The 20,372-nt window shown below is 38.9% G+C and overlaps 1 protein-coding gene across 4 annotated transcripts in view; it reads left to right on the plus strand.

Moving 5' to 3' along the window:
• SPIDR (scaffold protein involved in DNA repair) overlaps positions 1-20,372 on the plus strand; it is a 499,345-nt gene that overhangs the window by 418,527 nt on the left and 60,446 nt on the right. For all 4 annotated transcript variants that reach the window (XM_045049879.1, XM_019822628.3, XM_045049880.1 and 1 more), the window contains one exon: positions 10,033-10,173. In XM_045049879.1, the coding sequence (XP_044905814.1) occupies positions 10,033-10,173 (141 nt within the window). The remainder of the gene's footprint in view (positions 1-10,032; positions 10,174-20,372) is intronic.

Below are 20,372 nucleotides of genomic sequence, written 5' to 3' on the forward strand. Positions count from 1 at the left end.
GAAAATCTCTCTAGTTTTATAAAGCAGATCCACGGAAGTTTTTATATTCATCTTGACTTTTGCATATATTATTAAGCAATAATGCTTACAAAACAGTGCAGGACACATCAGTATAGTCAAGCAGGCATTAAATGAACTCGTGCAGGACCACTCTTACAGGAAGTCTAGGACTTCCTCCTTAGGAAATGGAGCCTGATTCCCCAAGACTCTGCCTTAGCCTCCCTAATTAGACATGGAACAGAGAGGCAAGTTGGGTGATGGGGTAATTAAAGGTGAATAGACCTTTGAGGAAAAAAACAAAACAAAACAAAACATTAAAGCACTTACTCCCAAAGGTTATGATAGGAAATGGTCTGTGGACCAAAAAAGACATTATAAATTCAACACGAAAATGTATACTTTTGGGGCGCCTGGGTGGCGCAGTCGGTTAAGCATCCGACTTCAGCCAGGTCACGATCTCGCGGTCCGTGAGTTTGAGCCCCGCGTCAGGCTCTGGGCTGATGGCTCGGAGCCTGGAGCCTGTTTCCGATGCTGTGTCTCCCTCTCTCTCTGCCCCTCCCCCGTTCATGCTATGTCTCTCTCTGTCCCAAAAATAAATAAAAAACGTTGAAAAAAAAATTAAAAAAAAAAAAAAATGTATACTTTTATCCTTGCTTTCACATAGCATACTGTTTTAAATAGGATAATATTATGGAAGAGTAATCTTGTGTTCTTTCCCACTTGGGTCTTGGATTAAAGTCATACAGTATCAAACAGTTAATAAAATTATTTTCAAGTGATTTAAGAGTATTTCTTTTTCATTTTATTACACTAGCAGACTTAGAAAATAATTAGCATAAATTCCTTACATTCTGACCTTAATATTCTAATATAATTCTTGTCAAAACATTTAAAAGTATCTTTTGAAAGTTGTAGAGTGGATAAAGTTCTTCTAGATATGATTTACGTATATTTTAAATAGTTTGACTTAGCAGTAGGAAAAATCGTTGCCTCTCTATAAAGATTAGATTAAGATATTCTGGAGTGTCATCATGCAGTTTGCCGTGAGCTAATTCCTTGTTGCATTCTTGGTGCTTGCCTTGCAGACTAGAATGCTAGTTGCTCTCAGATGTTCTCTTCTGTTCCACTCCACAAAATTAATCACTCTTCTACATTCGTACAACTTGTTACTGTAACGTGATATTATGGCACAAAAATACCAAATCAAGTGCCTTGCATTTAAGACTTGGTTCAGTTATCTCCATACGGTCTTGGCTAGGTTTTTTAAAAACATTCTAAGCCTCACTTTACTCATCTGTCAACAATGCCTAGTTTCCTCAGGTGAAGGATTAAATAGACACTATGACAATGCTGTAATTAGCCATAATACATTATATTAGTGTTAGATGTTAACATTGCTCAAATCTTTTGATTTTCAAGTATATTTCTATTTGACTCCTTCCCTCCTTACATATCCTACAAAGTTTAAGCTCAGTGAGCTTTAAATGAACTCACTAGTGAGTGAATAAGTGATTGAATATTTCTGTGAACACTGTATACAGTTAAGTATTATGTGAGTTTGCTGTGTGTGTGTTCACAACACAGCCTCATTCAATCTCTCAAGCATGGAAAGAGTTTTTATTGAGAGCCTGCTCAGATAGAGAACACGGGAGCGTTTTCAACCCTAATGTTTTCAGGGTGGAATTAATAGTTAATTTGCTTGTGGTTCCTTGTAATGGAGATTTCATGAAAAAGGTAAGATTTTAAGTTTTGTTTCATGAAACACTAATAATGTATTTGTTTCCTTTTAAAAAATATCCAAATGTATTTATAATTTCATACTCTGAGAGTTGTCTCTAAAAGCAAGTGGTTTTCAGGGGCGCCTGAGTGGCTCAGTTGGTTAAGTGTTCGACTCTTGATCTTAGTTCAGGTCTTGATCTCAGGGTCGTGAGTTCAAGCCCCACGTTGGACTCCATGCTGGGCATGAAGCCTACTTTTAAAAAAAGTGCAGAGAGCAGTCGATTTAAATAAATGTTTGTATGTATGTATGAGATCATTTTCAGTATTTGTTGAAGATGCACAAGAAAACATGTGCTTAAGTTATATCAGTTTTCCTTTGAAAGTTCATAATGACAAGGGGAAACGCCTCTTTGCAAAGGATAATAGTTTTCTAATGGATTTTTAAGCATTTGATTCTTTCTCATTGTTTGCCTGTTGTTAGCACAATGAGTTTGAACTGTAGCAACTTCCATAGGTAACAATAAGTTTTCCAATCTCTTCTCCATAATTATCCTATGTTTCTCCAGTGGAATTTTCTTCAAGTTGTCTCCTCTACCCTTTTTTTTTTTCCTTTAAACAACTTTTTGAAGGTACAATTTATATGCAATACAGTTTACATACATACAATAGAGTGCACCCATTTAAGCATATAGTTCATTGGGTTTTGACAAATACATTTACCATGTAGAGTCACTTCATAGTGAAGTCATAGACTATTTCCGTCACCCCAAAAAGTTTCCATATGCCTTCTGCTGTCAATCCTGCCTGGCCCCAGTTCCAGGCAATGACAGATCTGTTTACTGTTACTGTAGAGTCATTTGCCTTTTCTATAATTTGATATAAACTGTTTATGTTTTTTCCACTCAGCACACTGTTTTCAAGATTCATCCCTGTGTCAGGTGTTTGTTTCTTTTCTCTACTGAGTAGTATTTCATTATAAAGATACATCACAATTTATTTATCCATTCATCTGTTGTCTTGTTACCAGTTTGGGGCTATTATTTAATGAAGCTACCATCAACACCTATCTGTAATTTTTTTGTGCAGATATATTATTTTATTTATTTTGGGAAAATCCTAGAGTAGAATGACTAGCCATGTGATTAGTATATATCTAACTTTATTAGAAACTGCCAAAGTTTTTTTCTAAAGTGGCTTTAACATACATATTTCCACCTAAAATCTGATTGTTTCAGTTCTTCCATGTCCTCAACAAAACATGATACCGTAAACCTTTTTTTATTTCCCTCTTTCCAGTATATATATACATACATATATATGTATGTATGTATGTATAGTGTATGTATAGTGGTATAGTGGTATCTCATTGTGGTTTTAAGTTGCATTTCCCTTATGAGTAATGGTGTTCTGCATCTTTTTGTGTGTTTACTGGCCACATGTGTTTATTGGCCATACTCTTTGATGAAGCATTTATTCACATATTTGTCCAGTTTGTTTTACACTGAAGTGCAATTCACCTGATATAAAACTTACAGTATTATACAGTTACCATTTCCTTCTGTTCGAAAACATTTTTATCAGTCCAAAAGGAAATCCCATACATATAAAACAGTTACTCCCTATTTCTGTCTCTTCCTACACCCTGGCTACCACCGTCCTCTGTTCTGTCTCTATGGATTTAACCGTTCTAGATATTTCATAGAAATGGAATTCATGATATTTTGTATTTTTGTAATGTTTATTTATTTGAGAGAGAGCATGAGCAACAGAGGAGCAGAGAAAGGGACAGAAGATCTGAAGCGGACTCTGTGTGCCCGATGTGGTACTCGAACTCACAAATGCAAGATCATGACCTGAGCCAAAGTCAGATATTTAACCAACTGAGCCAGCCAGGTGCCCCATGATATTTTGTATCTTTAACCCATTTTTTATTGGATTGTCTTCTTTTATTCCTCGTAATATAGAGTATTATTATATTATTATTATCAATAATAAGCTCTGTAGTTCTTAAAAATTTTTTTTTCAACGTTTATTTATTTTTGGGACAGAGAGAGACAGAGCATGAACAGGCGAGGGGCAGAGAGAGAGGGAGACACAGAATCGGAAACAGGCTCCAGGCTCTGAGCCATCAGCCCAGAGCCCGATGCGGGGCTCGAACTCACGGACCGCGAGATCGTGACCTGGCTGAAGTCGGACGCTTAACCGACTGCGCCGCCCAGGCGTCCCTAAATTTTTTTTTTTTTTTTTTTTTTTTAGAGAGAGACAGCGTGAATAGGGGAGGGGCACAGAGATAGGGGTACACAGAATCCGAAGCAGGCTCCAGGCTCCGAGCTGTCAGCACACAGAGCCTGAGGCGGGGCTCAAACCCACAAACCTTGAGATCGCGACCTGAGCCCAAGTCGGATGCTTAACCCGTTGAGCCACCAGGTGCCCCTAAGCTCTGTAGTTCTTTATGGAGTCTAGACACAAGCTCTTTGTCAGTTTAGCGCTTATGGTTTGCCTATTCATTTTCTTAATGGTGTCTTTTGAAGAGCAGAAGTTTTAATTTTGGTAATGTCAAAATAATTTTTTTTCTTTTATAATGTGTGCTTTTGTGTCTTAATTGAGAAGTATTTACCTACTCCAAGGTTAACAACAATTTTTTCTCCTGTGTTTTCTCAAGTTCTAGATTTTATATTTGGGTATATGATCCATTTTGAGTCAATTTTTGTGTATAATGTGACATAACAGTTAAGGATTATTTTTGTTTGCATATCCAATTTTCCTACTACCACTGTGGCAGATAAAAAGGACTAAAATTAGAAAAACAATTAGTTGCAAGTCTGTCCAGAAACCGATCATATCCTGTCCCCCTAGTCTACACTGTTGAGTGGTCGTTCCTGCCTTACCCTGGTATGTAGTGGGTATTAAACACAAGTCTTTTCTGAGGAATTTTCTCATCAACAGGAGATATAAAGATATTAACATCTGAGATTCCCCAACTATAAAATCACCCAGCTCATTCAACCCATGGTTGATGAGTTCCTCTTCCTACCCTTTGGGAGAATCCAGGAAGCTTGTTAGAGCTTGGTCTAAGATAGGAACAGATAGCAGAGGCCTGAAGAAAGCTTCTTAAATGAAGTTACGATATTGCAACCATAAAACAAAAAAGAACACTGTCAAGGGGCTAGAAAACATCTTTCAGAGCTTAAAAGAGAACTGTTAGAATTTAAACATATGAAAAGTAGAAATTATGAAAGATCTAATTAGAAGCATTGAAAGCCAAAGTTGAAGAAACTGCCAGAAAGAAATGGAAAATAAGAGAGAAAAGTTAAGAAAATTAAAGAACTTGTCCAGGATGCCCAATAACCAGAATGAGAGAAAAGAAAAAATAAGAATTATCAATGAAATGACTTAGAGTAGATGTGATTCCACTGTGAAGGGGCTCAGTAAGGATACCACTCACCCAGTGTACCGAGGAATTGTCACTATTCAGTGTCAGCACCCTGGGAACTAGAACAGAGCTCATCTCCCCTATAGAAAGGAGGAAGACAAGCAGTATTGGATTTGGAATGGAAAAATTATTTCCAATCTAGAAATCTATACTCAGCCAAACTACCTGTAAAGTTTGAGGATAGTTTAACAAAAATTTCATGAACGTTTAAAAAATTTTAGCTCCCTGGGGCGCCTCAGTGGCTCAGTCAGTTTAGCCTCCGACTTCGGCTCAGGTCATGATTTCCCAGTTCATGTGTTCAAGTCCCACATCAGGCTCTGTGCTGACAGCTCAGAGCCTGGAGCCTGCTTTGGATTCTATGTCTCCCTCTGTCTCTGCCCCTCCCCTGCTCTCTCTGTCTCTCTCTCTCTCTCTCTCTAAAAAAAAAATAAATATTTTTTAAAAATTAAAAAAAAAAATTTAGCTCCCAATCCCCCCTTTTCAGGAAGTTAGAAGATGTGACCTACTAACTTACAGTCAATTAAAAAAGGAAGATATGAGGGGTGCCTGGATGGCTCAGTCAGTTAAGCGTCCAACTTTGGCTCAGGTCATGATCTCATGGCTCGTGAGTTCGAGCCACAGAGCCCGGAGCCTTCTTCAGATTTTGTGTATCCCTCTCTCTCTCTGTCTCTCTCTGCCCCTTCTCCATTCTCACTCTGTCTCTCTCTCTCTTAAAAATAAATATTTAAAAAACGTTTAAAAAGGAAGGTATGAGATATGGAAAATACGACACTGAACATGCTAGAGCAGCAAAGGAAATCCCTCAGATTTTCTGACAAGCGATCCCAGGTTAACTACCATGCCACAGGTGGATGTTAACCAGTCTAGACTGGAGTCTAGAGGCTCCAGGAGCAGAGGCTCCAGGAGAGCCCTTTCAAGGCAGAGTACCTGTAAGGTTCAGCACCCTGAAGGAACACTTTGGTAGTTGACAGAGGTATATAACTTATGATAAGTACATAGAAAACTAATTCAAAGAGGCACCTGGGTGGCTCATTCAGTTAAACCTCTGACTTCGATCCAGGTCATAATCTTGCTGTCTGTGAGTTCGAGCCCCACATCAGGCTCTGTGCTGGCAGCTCAGAGTTTGGAGCCTGCTTCAGATTCTGTGTCTCCTTCTCTCTCTTCCCCTCCCCTGTTCACGCTCTGTCTCTCTCTCTCTGTCTCTCTCTCTCTGTCTCTCTCTCTCTCAAAAATAAATAAACATTAAAAAAGATTTTTTTGGCTCTGTGCTGACAGCTCAGAGCCTGGAACCTGCTTCACATTCTGTGTCTCCGTCTCTCTCTGCCTCTCCCCTGCTTGCACGTGTGTGTGTGTGTGTGTGTGTGTGTGTGTGTGTGTGTGTGTTTTCCTTCTCTCGCTCTCAAAATAAATAAACATTAAAAAAAAGATCTACATAGAAAAGGAGAAGTGATCATGTTTTATTGTATTTAAAGCTACAAATTCCCTAAAGCATCATTATACTCCATAAGTTTTGGCATGTCTGGTATTTTTATCCCGTAGTTCAAAATACTGTCTCTTTTCTACTGTGATTTCATATTTGACCTATGAGTTGAAAGGATGCTGTGAAATTTCCAAATGGAAGATTTTTAAAGATACCTATTTTCACTTGGTTTCTCTTTTAATTATATTGTAGGCAGACAATGTGTCCCATACAATACTGACTCTTTGAAATTCATTCAGACCTGTCTTCGGCCAATTGGTCACATTTTATAAATGTCCTGTGTGTGCTTGAGAATGCATTTTCTGTAATTGTGGGAAGTTTTTCTGATTGCCTATCCAACAAATCAAACTTTTTAGGTATATGCAAGTTTTCCAAATCTTTACTAATTTTTTCCTCAGATTGACTTAATACTTGGCAGAGGTATGTTGAACTCTCCCACAATGGTGTTGGGTTTGTTCACTTCTCTCTGTAGTTGTGTGACTTTATATATTTTGATGCTGAGAACATAAAGATTTAGAATTATATGCCTTCCTGGGAAATTAAACTTTTTTTGAAATCAATATTAGTGACCTCTCTATCCTTAATAATGCTTTCTGTCCTAGAATCTATTTAGTTAAGTCTCAGAACTACCTCCTCGGCTTTCTTTTGGTTAATATTTACCTGAAACATTTTTTTTTCACCCTTTAAACCTTTCTGTGTTTTAGAAGATTTCCTGTTAACATTTTTTTTCTTCAAACCGACCATGACAAACTGTGCCTTTTAATTGACAAGTTTAAATCATTTTTATTCCATTTCTAATATACATAGACTTATGTCTACCATTATACTTATTACCTTACATTTTCCTGCCCTTTTTTTATGTGTGCATTTATGTGTGCATTTTCTTGAGGTTGTATTGTTTCTCGTTTGTTTGTTTTGGGGGTTTTTTTTGGTCTATATTTCTCATTCCATTTTTTTTCCATCTAGTAATTTGGAATTTATACACCTATTTCTTTTCTTTTGGTGGTTATCCTTGAATTTTTACCAGATGTAAATATTTAATGAAATCTTGAGTTAGTATCTTAATCCTGCTGTGAGTGATATGAGCACTTGGAAACATTTGAACTTCATCACCCCATTTGACCTATTTGCTCTCCATTTCCAGTTTTTCAGCTCCCCCACATTAATTGATGTTGTTGATGGTGGTGTTATTTTATTCTACTGTGTTTGTTTTGTTTATATTGTTGGTCAGTAGTTCTTGTATCTTCGACCTTTTTTTCCAGAATAATGTCCTTCTTCCTAAATTACATAATTTAGAAATTATTTTAGTAATTATCTTAGTAACTAGTAAATATTTCAGGCTGTGTAGGTGGAAAATGTAGCTAGTGTTTATCTAAAAATGACTTTATTTTACCATCATTCTTGAAAGATAGTTTTGCAGGTACACAGTTTTGAGATGGCTTCCAGAATTCTTAAAATATTTCACTGTTACCTGGCTTCATTCATTGCTCTTGAGGAGGTTGGTGTAAATCAAATTTTTATTCCTTTGCAGATAGTCTGTCTTTTCATGCTTTTTGCTTTTAGAATCTTTTCATCGTGTTTGATATTCTCTAGTTTTATTACAGTGTGTGTCCTAGGATGGGTTTCCTTTTAGTTGTACTGCTTGGTATTTGTTTTTCTTCCTGGATCTTTGGATTCATTTCTTACATTAGATTTCCCAGTTACTAAATCTACAAACTATTGCTTCTTCTTCCTCTCTCTTGTTCTTCTGAAATTCCTATTAGACAAATGTTAGACTTTCTCATCCTATCCTCTGTACTTCTCTTTTCTCTCACATTTTTTATCTCAGCTCTCAACATACATTCTAGGTAATTTATTCAAATTTGTAACCCAATTCACATATCCATACTCTTCAGGTACGTGTAACCATTTGTTTACACCTATTTAATAACATTTTTATTTCAGTAAGTGGAGTGTTTCCTTTTTGAAAGTTCTAATTTTATTCTTCAAACCTGCCAAGTCATTTTGTACAGCTTTTTTTCTTGTATTACATCTTCATGAATTTCCTTTTTTTAAGATAGTTATTCCATACTTCATATCTTTAAATTCTAATATGTCAAGTTCTCAAGAGGTCTATTATTATTTTTTTTACTCTTCCCATGTAGTGGTTTGTTTCCTATGAGGTGATTTTTATTGGAGTGCATATTTATTTGATTTGGCTTTACTCCATGACAACTAATGATCAAATTAAAGGTGGTTTCCTTCACACAAGATTTCCATTTGCTTTTTTTGTGAACCAAGGGGGCCCTGTGGGCCTGAGAGGGGAGACTTAATCATGAAGCCTAGTTTCTAAGTATGTTTATAGTTCACTACTTCATATTTAGTGTTCCTTTGTTCATTTGTCATCTTCTCTTACCCAACATGCACTTTCCTGTACACCCTCATCTTTAAAATAGTTTTGTTCCTCACACTCTCTTTGGTGGTGTTATTTATTACCTAAATTTTCTTCAGGCTTCAGTAAATATTTTCTGAGAATGTTTCATATCATAATAAGTAAGACTTCATTTCCCTGAATTATGAAGTGAGAGGATTGGAAATTCAGTGATAAATAGGTTTTTATAGGGATGCCTGTGTGGCTCAGTCAGTTGAATATCTGACTCTTGATTTCAGCTCAGGTCATGATTCCAGGGTCATGGGATTGAGCTCCAGGTCAGGCTCTTTGCTGAGCATGGAACCTGCTTAAGATTCTCTCTTTCCCTCAGCCTCTGTCCCCTGCTTGTTCATCGAGAGAGAGAGAGAGAGAGAGAGAGAGATTTTTTTAAGAAAAAAGAAAAGAGGTGTTTATAAGTACTGCCCTTTGAACTTAAAAGTTGGGGGGAATCCCATCATGTCACTGGATATCCATCATGTCTCTGTTGCTGCCAGCAAGGATACTGGTTTTTATCCTACTGGGATATGCATGTCTGTGAATATGTACTTTCTCAGAGAAAGCCCCTTAATGTTCTCATCATAATGTTAACACTGAAGGTTTTTCAATGTTGAGCATCCATGCAAAATATAAATGTTTCCTGTTATAAAAGGCAAGATAAAAATGGGGAAGAAGGATACCCTTTTTGGGACAGTGGCAATATATTTTATTTGAAAGGATGATCTTCTTCGTGTGCTTTTAAACCACATTTGGCTTAGGGTTTAGTTTTATGCCAAAAGAGAATTCTGTTTCCTTCCATATGAGGTGGATACGGATCCAAACACTGGTAAGTACAAATCTAAAAGCGCATGTTTGAATTCAACTTCATTTACCCTGATTTATCCATTCAGGAAGATGATTTCAATGGATTCCTAGTGAAGAAGAAGGGAATCCTATTCTCTGTAGTGAATCAAATGCTATCTTCAAAAAAAAAATGTGAATATTCTTTTGTAGAGTCTGCCTTCTCGTGCAAGATGCCTATGGAATGTTCAGTGAAGTATACTCTGAGGGCGCCATCTTGAAAGACCAACAGTTGGAAGGGAAATCCTGCAGCCTGATGGGAATGAAGGTTCTACAGAAGGCCACCAGAGGAAGGTGAGGACCCTCTGTAATTGCTGCAATGACTGGCTCTTTAATTAGTGATTTATCTCTTAGTTTTAAGGGCAATAAACCAGATCCTAGTTTGTCTATAAAACTAGGTCAGAGTTGAATAAAGCCCATAAAGTACTTCTAGGGGAAAAAATTATAATTAGCAACAAAAACAGTTATACAGGTTTAGTGACTCCTAATTTTATTAAAAATTAAGAAAATACAAAATGTTATATATATGTGTTTTAATCATAAAGATTTATTTTCTGCATACTAATTAAGAAATAAAACAGCTTCGCATGAGCCAGTTTATATAAACGAAAATATAACTTAGTGTACAGGCAGTTTATAAGATTTAAATAAAACTCTTTAAGTTGTCACATCTTTTTGCTTTCCATAGTAAGAAAGTTTTGTTCTCTGTTAAGTTTCATGGTACCTTACCTTAAAATATGATTTTGGATAAGCAAGGTAGAATGGTACATAGATCTGGTCCAAACTGTGGCTATTATATCTCCAGTAATCATCTGAAATCTATGAATTAGGAAAAAGAAGGAACATTTTTAATCATTCTATTCAATCATATAGAGAATTAGTATAAACAGTAAATTTGGGATTTTCTCTATTTTATTATAATCTCTCCTTCCTTGAATAGTGTGTTATTTTAACTCTTTTGATGTTAATTTTTTGTCTAATTGTAGGAACATCTGAGCTTATACCAGTATCTGGGAAAGAGAGAAAAAAACCATTATGAGTATATGATATTCTGATTTTAAAGCAGTTATGGATAGCATCCATAACTGGTTTGCATAATGAACATTCTAGTCACAGTCATTCTAAATTGTGAGCGTTTGGGGCACCTGGGTGGCTCAGTTGGTTAAGTGCCCAATTCTTGATTTCAACTCAGGTCATGATCTCCCAGTTGTGAGATTAAGCCCCTTGTCAGGTTCTGCTCTGACAGTGTGGAGCCTGCTTGGGATTCTCTCTGTCCCTCTCTTTGCCCCTCCCTACTCATTTGCGTGCGTGCTATCTCTCTCAAAATAAATAAATAAACATTTTTTAAAAATAACTAAATTGTGAGCAGTCAGCATTCCCATTGGCCACGACTCTATGTACCATCTGGCTTTCATATGGTACTGTGCAGGTGAGAGATGGCTCTGCCTAAGAGCTTGTTTTTCTAAAAGACATGTATTTCATTGAAAGATCCCCTATAAGCCCTGGTTAGATAGATGCAAGAACATTTTATTGAAGCATGCAGATTTATCTTATAACAAATGCTTCCTTTTATTTATGAAAGGGTGGCTGTATTATCATGCAGTTTCCTTATGGGTGGGGGGCAGTGCTCATTTGGAAAGCATATCTGTGTGTGTGAAAAGTTTAATTGGATCACATGAACCTTGTCTTTATTAAGGCTGAACCTCATCTGAGTCCTAAGTCTGAGAACTGTAAACCCCTGACAGACTATGCAGTTACAGTAAGTGGTATCGCTGCCTTCACAGGTGGACCTGACAGCCTTAACGCTATCAGGACCATGTGGGAGCTAATCTTCCTTGATGTCAACTCTACACATGAGCCTCCCACCTGAGAACACCAGGATACAAGCGGGGTCCCCATCACAGGAAATCTTCCCTCCGAGGCAGCAGCCTTGCTCAGAGGCCGGGTTTCCTGTGTGCTACAGGCCAGACAGAGGCTGCTCTGGGAGGCTGACTTCTTGCCAGAGACCACATAGCACACAACTTCTCGTGGCATTCTACCGGAGAATGACAGAGCCAGGACTGCCATCCAGGAGTCTTTGGCTCTGTAACGTTCATGCTCTTTTATGACATACACTCTATATATGTGTTCCTAATATTTAATCTGCTTCTTTGAGGGTCACACTGGGAGCCTTACTACTACCTACAACATTCCCATAGAAAATGTTTGTTTGTTTGTTTTTTTCCCACAGGAAATACACTGAGTGTGGCAAATAATTCATTTACAAACTTTTGGAACCCATACCATTTTTCAGTTGGTGGCTAAATATTTGATTTTTTAGGTTGGAATTAAGTCCTTTACTTCTATATTTAATTTTATTTTGACGCACAGCTATCCAAATAAATGTTTAGATTGTCTTTTAGAAGCTATATTTCTTCAAAACAAATTATTAGATCATTTAGGAATGCTGGATGTTATAATTGCCTGTTGGTGATATCATCCATTGTCAGTCATCCATCCATGGCCCCGTCAACACAAATTATCTCTTTTATTTTCCCCCAAATTATTGTGTTTCATAGCAACTCTCGTAAACTCTAACAAAATATACTTCTCATAAATCTGAACAAAGTACTTTTTCCCAAAATTGAAGCTAAAATGATTAATTGTAATTATATAATTCCAGTACCTAATACAGAAAATAACTTTTTTGCCAGTTGGAAAATAGGGGTTTTTTTTGGGAAAAATCATGAAGTCTTTTCGATCTTGGCTACCAGAATTCATCTAATCCATACTTCCAGTGAGGGGGAAAATCACTACTCCCCTACAAGGCTGTGAAGGGGGACTGATGGCCTCAGAGCTGTCCAGTCACACAGACGTGTTTTGGACCAGTGTGGGGGGGACACTGCTCTGTCCACCTGCCTCGTTTGAGAAGACTTGCAAAAACAGAGCAATCATATATTTTGCGCTTCCCTGACATATTTTTGGAGTTGTGTGCCCATACTGACTGCTTAAAGCAAAAGACATCAGAAAAATAGCCTGAATTTAAAGGGAAAGAAACACTATTTTCAAAAAAAAGAAAAAAACCCCTGCTGAGGCATGCTCACTGAGCAGAATGTGGAGTTCTGCCTATGCTCTCCTCCCCTCCAGAGTTCTTCCTGCTCTTTCTCCAGTGACTTTCTTCTCCTAAGGCATGTCCCCTGACCTTTGTCTTCCCACGTGGCCTGTGCAACAGTTTAGTAGGTCAAATAAGCTGAAAAGTCACATGACTTTGATGTCATAATTCTATGTATGACCTTTATCTTTTTATTGTTGATTATTATCTGTTTTTATTTTTATATGACAGAGCAATACTGAAAAGGAAATTTTGTGAAATATATGTTAACCCTATAGGTATGGAAAATATAGCTAGCCAAATTTTTTGGGGGGAAGGGAAAGTTCTTTCAGTTCAAAATCCTGCTATATTTATGTCCCAACTTGTTAAAAACCCATTAAGCTCTCTGTGTCTAAAATGATTAACCTATAGGTGCTATTTGATTTAGATCTGTGGATTGGCCCTTTAAGAGAAAATTTTATATAAGAGCACTTAGTACTCACTATTTACAGAAGACTCTGCCTCAGTGCCCAGAATGACGAGGAAGCAGCTGGCATGATCTTTGACCTTGACTGGCATCCTACTGAACAGAAAACCAGACGGGCACAAGTATTGAAGCTGTTAATGTTTTAAGTGACTAGATCCTGACTGGCTGATGTCAGATTTCATGAAAGAAGGTAGTCAGAACAAATGCTTTAAACATTCTGACCTGCCAGGAAAAAAAAAAAAAAAAGCTGTCTTCAAATTGGTAACATGTTATCTGTAAGGACATATATATATATGTATATATATATATAGGATCAGGAAGGATGCTTGCAAAATAGGAAATGAGAGGGTTTATTGAAAAGATAATTCACTCATTTATTCGGTAACTATTTAGTGCCTCTTAGTGCTATGCCCCTGGCTAGTGGCTGTAGCCCATCATGAGCTCTGAGCTCATGTGCTCTGAGCCCAACACTGAGCTCTGTGTTAAATTTTTGGGATTTATCCTAAACCAGAATATACTAAGGCACAAAGTCAGCTAGATAAAGCCGTAGGTTCTATTATTAGGGATTCTGCATCAATCCAAGAGAAAATTAGGGCCTGTGTGAAATTTTGAGAGAAGAGGTCATAAAAATGAAAGTGGAGTTAAGATGATCCTGCTATTGTACCTCTAATGGATTTAAGATAGAAGGAGAGCTTGTGGCAGGGCTACACATTTAGAAACGTCTGTAGCAGTTGAGGGGAAAGAGAACAAAAAACTAGTTAGGAACTGATCTTGAATTTCTGGTACCTGCAGGCATCTTTACCAGGAGTATAAAAATAGACCATTCCTGGGGCGCCTGGGTGGCGCAGTCGGTTAAGCGTCCGACTTCAGCCAGGTCACGATCTGGCGGTCCGTGAGTTCGAGCCCCGCGTCAGGCTCTGGGCTGATGGCTCGGAGCCTGGAGCCTGTTTCCGATTCTGTGTCTCCCTCTCTCTCTGCCCCTCCCCCATTCATGCTCTGTCTCTCTCTGTCTCAAAAATAAATAAACGTTAAAAAAAAAAAAAAATAGACCATTCCCTCCAAGAGCTCATGGGCCAGCAAGAGAGCCAGGGGTAACCCAAGCAGGCACTAAATTGGCAAGTGCCTGATACAGAAAGCTGTGGGCTAATCGCTGCCACCTTTGAAGGGGGCTCAGAGGGCAGGTCAAGATTTCAGAACCCTGAAGACAACAGGAAAGGCCTGGGGCTAAGGACTAGAATGAGGAAGAGAGAAGACAGGCTCCATTGTCTAAATATCCATTTACCTCCTTTGGAAGCCAGACCGGAGATCAGGAAAGCACGGCTGTCCCGTCAGCTTTTGTGATAGAGTAAGGAGGTGGGCACTATGTGTGAGCAGGTGCGTTTCAGAAAATGATCCAATTAATAGTTATTGTTTTATAAGTTTTTGGTTTTTTGTTTTGTTTCGTTTTCTTTTGTTTTTGAGGGAGAGAGCATGCTCGTGTGGCAGAGCATGAGTAGGGCTGGGCTGGGGGGCAGGGGTGGGGACAGAGAGAATGAAAGAGAGAGAATCCCAAGCTCCAAGCTATCCACGCAAAGTCCCATGCGGGGCCTGATGCCACGAACCGTGAGATCATGACCTAAGCTGAAATGAAGAGTCCGACGCTTAACGGACTGAGCCACTCAGGTGACCCAATTAATAGTTATTGTTTAGATGTCAACTTTTGTTCTCAAAGTAACAGATTAATCACTGATAAATTTTATACCAGAAGCCAAGCCTAGTCAACATGCTCAAATACTAACCCCAGAGCCAGGATACCAACGCCTTTTACAAGCCCCCATGCTGGTCCCCAGCCAGCTGCATGTGTAGCCTTTTGTCCCACCACTCATGCATGCACCGTGTCCTATGCCTAGAATGCTTCGCTTTTCTCCTGGGCCTCATTGAAGACCTACCTTTCCCTCACAGGCCAGTCTTCAGGTGCTCCTTCATGAAGACTCCTGTCACTGTCACCCGCACCCAGCACTGCCTCCTTTGTCTCCTGCAGCAGTTACAGCTGGGTCACCTCCTGCAGCAAGGCACCCAGTGGTCATCATGATACTCACTTCGCTGCCCATGCCCAGGGCACTGTGGGATTCCTGCTGACCTGTGTCCCACCAGAGAGCATATGTATACTCTAACGTAAATAAGAGTGACATCATAGGCATAAGTTTGAAGGTGTCCATTTTTTTAGAAATGATATGCAAACATCAGCATTTATATGAGGAGTCTTAGATGGCTCTCCCAAGCTGGCCTGCACTATGTGCCTGGCTCTGAGTCACAGCAAGACATCAGACCTTGTCTTGGTCATTGTCACACTCCTTTGCATGGTATAGACATTGGTAAAAGTCGACATTGATTAAAATGCCTGGTAGCCGGTATTTCAGATTGGCCTGCCAACTGTTAGGCTTTATTAGGGCAGGTGCTATTTCTTGCTCATTTCAAGGAACATTGTAGGTTCAAAATATTTGTGAAATGGACATTAGTTGTTTGCTTGGGTTTCTCCTAGAATTTTCCTAAACAAGATTTGGATTTTTGCACATAATACGTGGTAATTATTGAAGCTCCATTTTAGCAGGAAAAATGCAGACCATTTGGTCCCAAGACTTGGCATCCAGTACAGGTGAGGATCATGCTCTCTGTGAGTCTCTGGACACAGACCTCTGGTCTCCTCACAAAGTCAAAGGAGACATGTGTGGGGTTGTGCTGTGAGAATACTTTATCAAGGATGGGGAGACTAGGAATGTCCATTACTTAATATTTCACAGAAAAAAGTTTTCCATGTATTGGAAAAGTGGAAAACTTCCATTTTCCTATCCTTTCTAGTCCTCACAAGAGTCAGTGAGGGAAAAAACTCTGTTCTCACTCCTGTCTTAGAGGTGAGGATGATTGGCTAGGGTTACACAGTGGGCCAGGGGTCAAGCTCCAGTGTGACGTGAGTCTGGGCAGTTGGCACCAGGGTGTTCAGTCTACTGTGGAGACCCTTCCCTCCAGCTGGGTGTGACCGAGAGTGCACAGAAGTGCAGTAGAAGGGAATCCTTAGGGATTATTCAATGCAAGTCAACTGGGTTGGGTTAGGTTATTACTGAAGAACCATTTCAGATGCTCCTTTAACAGGAAATATGTGGTGATGAGAGCTGTCTTTGGGGAAGAAACTTCAGTAGTAATTCCCTTCCTTTGATTTTCCCTCTTCAAAAAGGCCACCCTTTTAAAGAGCCACACACTTCCCTTGAGGTTTGTCCAGAATCTCTTTGTAATTGCTGTGGTTGGAAACCCTCCTCTAAAGGACATTCTTAATCATCCTTCCATGATTTTGAAAAATAAAATTGTTCCTGGAGGTCACTTAAGTTTCTGGAAGGAGAACAAAATGTCAGTGAAAGAGAATGTACTTGAAACCAGTGACGCTCAAAGAAGCAAAAGAAAGCTCCCCGTAAACGAAAAGCGTGCTTAGTTCAAGCCCTCAATCAGTTTATGGTATGTTTTGTGTTTTCCCGATAGACCTTATTGTTTTCTCTCTACCAGTGTTTCCTGACATGAGTATTTTAATTCAAAATTAAATGTTTCTATTGTCCTTTAAAGTGGGATTATTTTTGGTCTCCATTTAACAATTGGTACAGGGAAGCATAAGCAACAATAGAATAGTAAATAGAAGTTCAAGTAAGCAGATCTCTTCAAGATTATATCCCCACTTTGGGGCGCCTGGGTGGCTCAGTCAGTTAAGTGTCCGACTTCAGCTCAGGTCACGATCTCAGGTCTCTGAGTTCGAGCCCCGCGTCAGGCTCTGGGCTGATGGCTCAGAGCCTGGAGCCTGCTTCCGATTCTGTGTCTCTCTCTCTGTCCCTCCCCCATTTGTGCTCTGTCTCTCTCTGTCTCAAAAATAAATAAACGTTAAAAAAAATTAAAAAAAAAAGATTATATCCCCCTTCAACTTTTCTTGGTTGTTAATATTGTGTATGTGTTGTTTTTGCGTTCTGATGAATTTCTTTATGTTATTTCTTAAAGAATTTCTTGTATATCTGTGCTGCCAACACCCTCTTCTTTTGTCCCCATGGTGTTCTCTAATTTGAGTGTGCCCAAATGGACATTCTGCATAGACTGGAAAGAGTCTTAACTGGAAATTAGGACACCTGGATTGTGCTCCTGGCTATGCTACCAATACCAGTAGCCCTGGCCCCGATGCATCTGAAAATGAAATGACTACACCAAATAACCTTCAAGCCTCTTTAAGTTTGAGGTGATTGCTTTCCCTTTCAGGGTTAGGATGGGAGGCTTTTATTTTTAGCTTTGTACACAAAGATACTTTTTCTATTTGAACATCTTTTCCTTAAAGGAAATACTGAACCTGTTGTTTAAACAATCTTCTTACAGATTAATTTGCAAAGTTGCCATCTACTTGGTAGGTATGGAGCATACATCTTTGGCTGAGCATAATAAGCATAATGAACCTTGTAAGGTCTTCTACTGAAGTAAGGTTTCCAATCATCTAGATTGTGACTTTCAGTGTAGAGCATTTGGGAATGCAAAACAGGCTGTATAAAACCTTTCTCTGGAGTAGAAACATTGCAGGAAGATGAAGGCTCTTTTCCTAATTATTATTTGCTTTAATCACTTTATTTCTGAGTGTCTTTGTTACTGTGAACTGACAGTTATTTTTATTAGATTCTAATCAAAGATTAATAGAAATCATACCTTTTTATTTAGAGGAAAGGTATTTTTTGAAGTCTGAGTTTATAATCCCAAATGACACAAACCTAAATAATTAGATTTATGACTCCGACTTCCACTGTTGAATTGCTTCCTTATGTATTTGGTTGTTTTGCTGTAATCACATTAATTAATTCTGATACAAGGAGATCTTTATATACTTAATAACTTAATCTGTTAAAATAGTTTTGGTACAGTACATTTTGCATAATAACAGAAAAAATAGGAAAAGCTGAAAAGTTTAATCTTTAACTTATGAAGACCTACTTTCTCATTTTAGTATGAGAAGGAAATGTGTAGAAAAAGGTAACCCACAGGGCACCTGGGTGGCTCAGTCGATTGAGCATCCAGTTCTTGATTTCGTTCGGCTCAGGTCATGATCCCAGGGTCATGGGATTGAGCCCTGTGTCAGGCTCTATGCTGAACGTGGAGCCTTCTTAAGATTCTCTCTGTCTCCCACCCTCTGCCCCTCTCCCTGCTCACATGCTCTCTCTCTCTAAAGAAAAAGTTTAGAGACGCTTGGGTGGCTCAGTCAGTTAAGTGTCCAACTTCAGCTCAGGTCACGATCTCATGGTTCATGGGTTCCAGCCCCACGTTGTCGAGCCCCACCAACCTGGAGCCTCCTTCAGATTCTGTGTCTCCCTCTCTCTCTGCCCCTCCCCAGCTCATACTCTGTCTCTGTCTCTCAAAAATGACTATACATTAAAAAAAATTTTTTTAAGTTTAAAAAAGAAAGAAGGTAACTTGATCAGAGTATCATGCATCCAATCTTAGTGTATTTTTATCACCAGCTAAATAATCATGAGTAGGCAGTGGCTTAATTAAGAAAAATAAAAATAAAAGCAGGAAGGGATTTATTGGCCCAGGCCAGGAGAATACGGGGCATTGCACCAATAATAAAATTCCAAAGGATACAATTAAATGAAACTGAATGCATGAGGTATAGGAAGGGAGGATGAGCAAAGCAAGTGGTCAATATGTGGGCAAACCCAGTGTCCCCGAGGAACAGCGACTGTACAAAACATGTTTGCACTGTACACTGGAAGTTAGGAAAGGTTTCATGAGAACCTGTTTAAATAGTTTGGGGCAAGAATACTCCCTGAGGATGTTGTGTCCTTCGTTGCATCCCGTTGCATGAGGATGTTGCATCCCGTTAAGAGGCACACAGCATCTAGTCAGTGATGGCAAGGCTGGGTCTGGGTGGAACAGCCAAACTTCTCTATCTCAAAGTCCTAATTTTCTCACTCTGTGGGGTGAGACCCTAGCTGAAGAAACAAGTACAAAGTCTGTGAGACAGAAGTGTGTATGGTGTGTTTGAGAAATAGTAAGGAGAAAGATGTCTTGCAGTGCAGCCCTTGGCTTAAACCAGTATCTGAACAGTATATCTGCTGACAGTTCTTTTAAAACAAAAATCGATCAGAATCACTAAATGAATTATTTGTTTAATGACTGAGAATCATTTAATTAGAGTTAATAAATAAGTAGCAGACAGCTGTTATATTGAACCCAGATCCCCTTAAAGCCCTTCGGCCATTTCTTTTGTACCCACCCCACCCCCATCCCCAGCTTCTTTGTGCTTTTGCATCTGTGGGCCCACATCTGTCCCTGTCTTCAAAAGACTGCCCTCAGCCACAGACACCACTTTGCCTGCCTGTGCAAACAGCTGGGAGCATCTGAGAATTTGGGTCCCCCTTAGTTTAGTTTAGGTAACTCTTAGTGAGTGAGTACTTACGCAAGCCCAATTCCTGTCCAAGTTGGGACAAAATATCAGCTATAATTCACTCTCCAAAGCTCTCCTGTATTACCCAGCTAAGGCTAGAACTTTACCAGAAAGAAACAAACTGGATGTCATCCCCAAAACATTACCCCTGTGCAAACACAGAAGTTGAATCGCAAGCCTGTGTAATATTCCACTGTATGTATGTGTGTATATGTCTTCCTTATATATTCTCCTATTGATGGACCCTTAGATTGCTTAGATATCTTGGCTATTGTAAATAATGCTGCAGTAGACATAGGGATACATATATACTTTTTTTTTAATATATGAAATTTATTGACAAATTGGTTTCCATACAACACCCAGTGCTCATCCCAAAAGGTGCCGTCCTCAATACCCATCACCCACCCTCTCCTCCCTCCCACCCCCCATCAACCCTCAGTTTGTTCTCAGTTTTTAACAGTCTCTTATGCTTTGGCTCTCTCCCACTCTAACCTCTT

This window comes from Felis catus, chromosome F2 (assembly GCF_018350175.1).
Source record: "Felis catus isolate Fca126 chromosome F2, F.catus_Fca126_mat1.0, whole genome shotgun sequence".
In the NCBI taxonomy this organism is placed as follows: Eukaryota; Metazoa; Chordata; class Mammalia; order Carnivora; family Felidae; genus Felis; species Felis catus.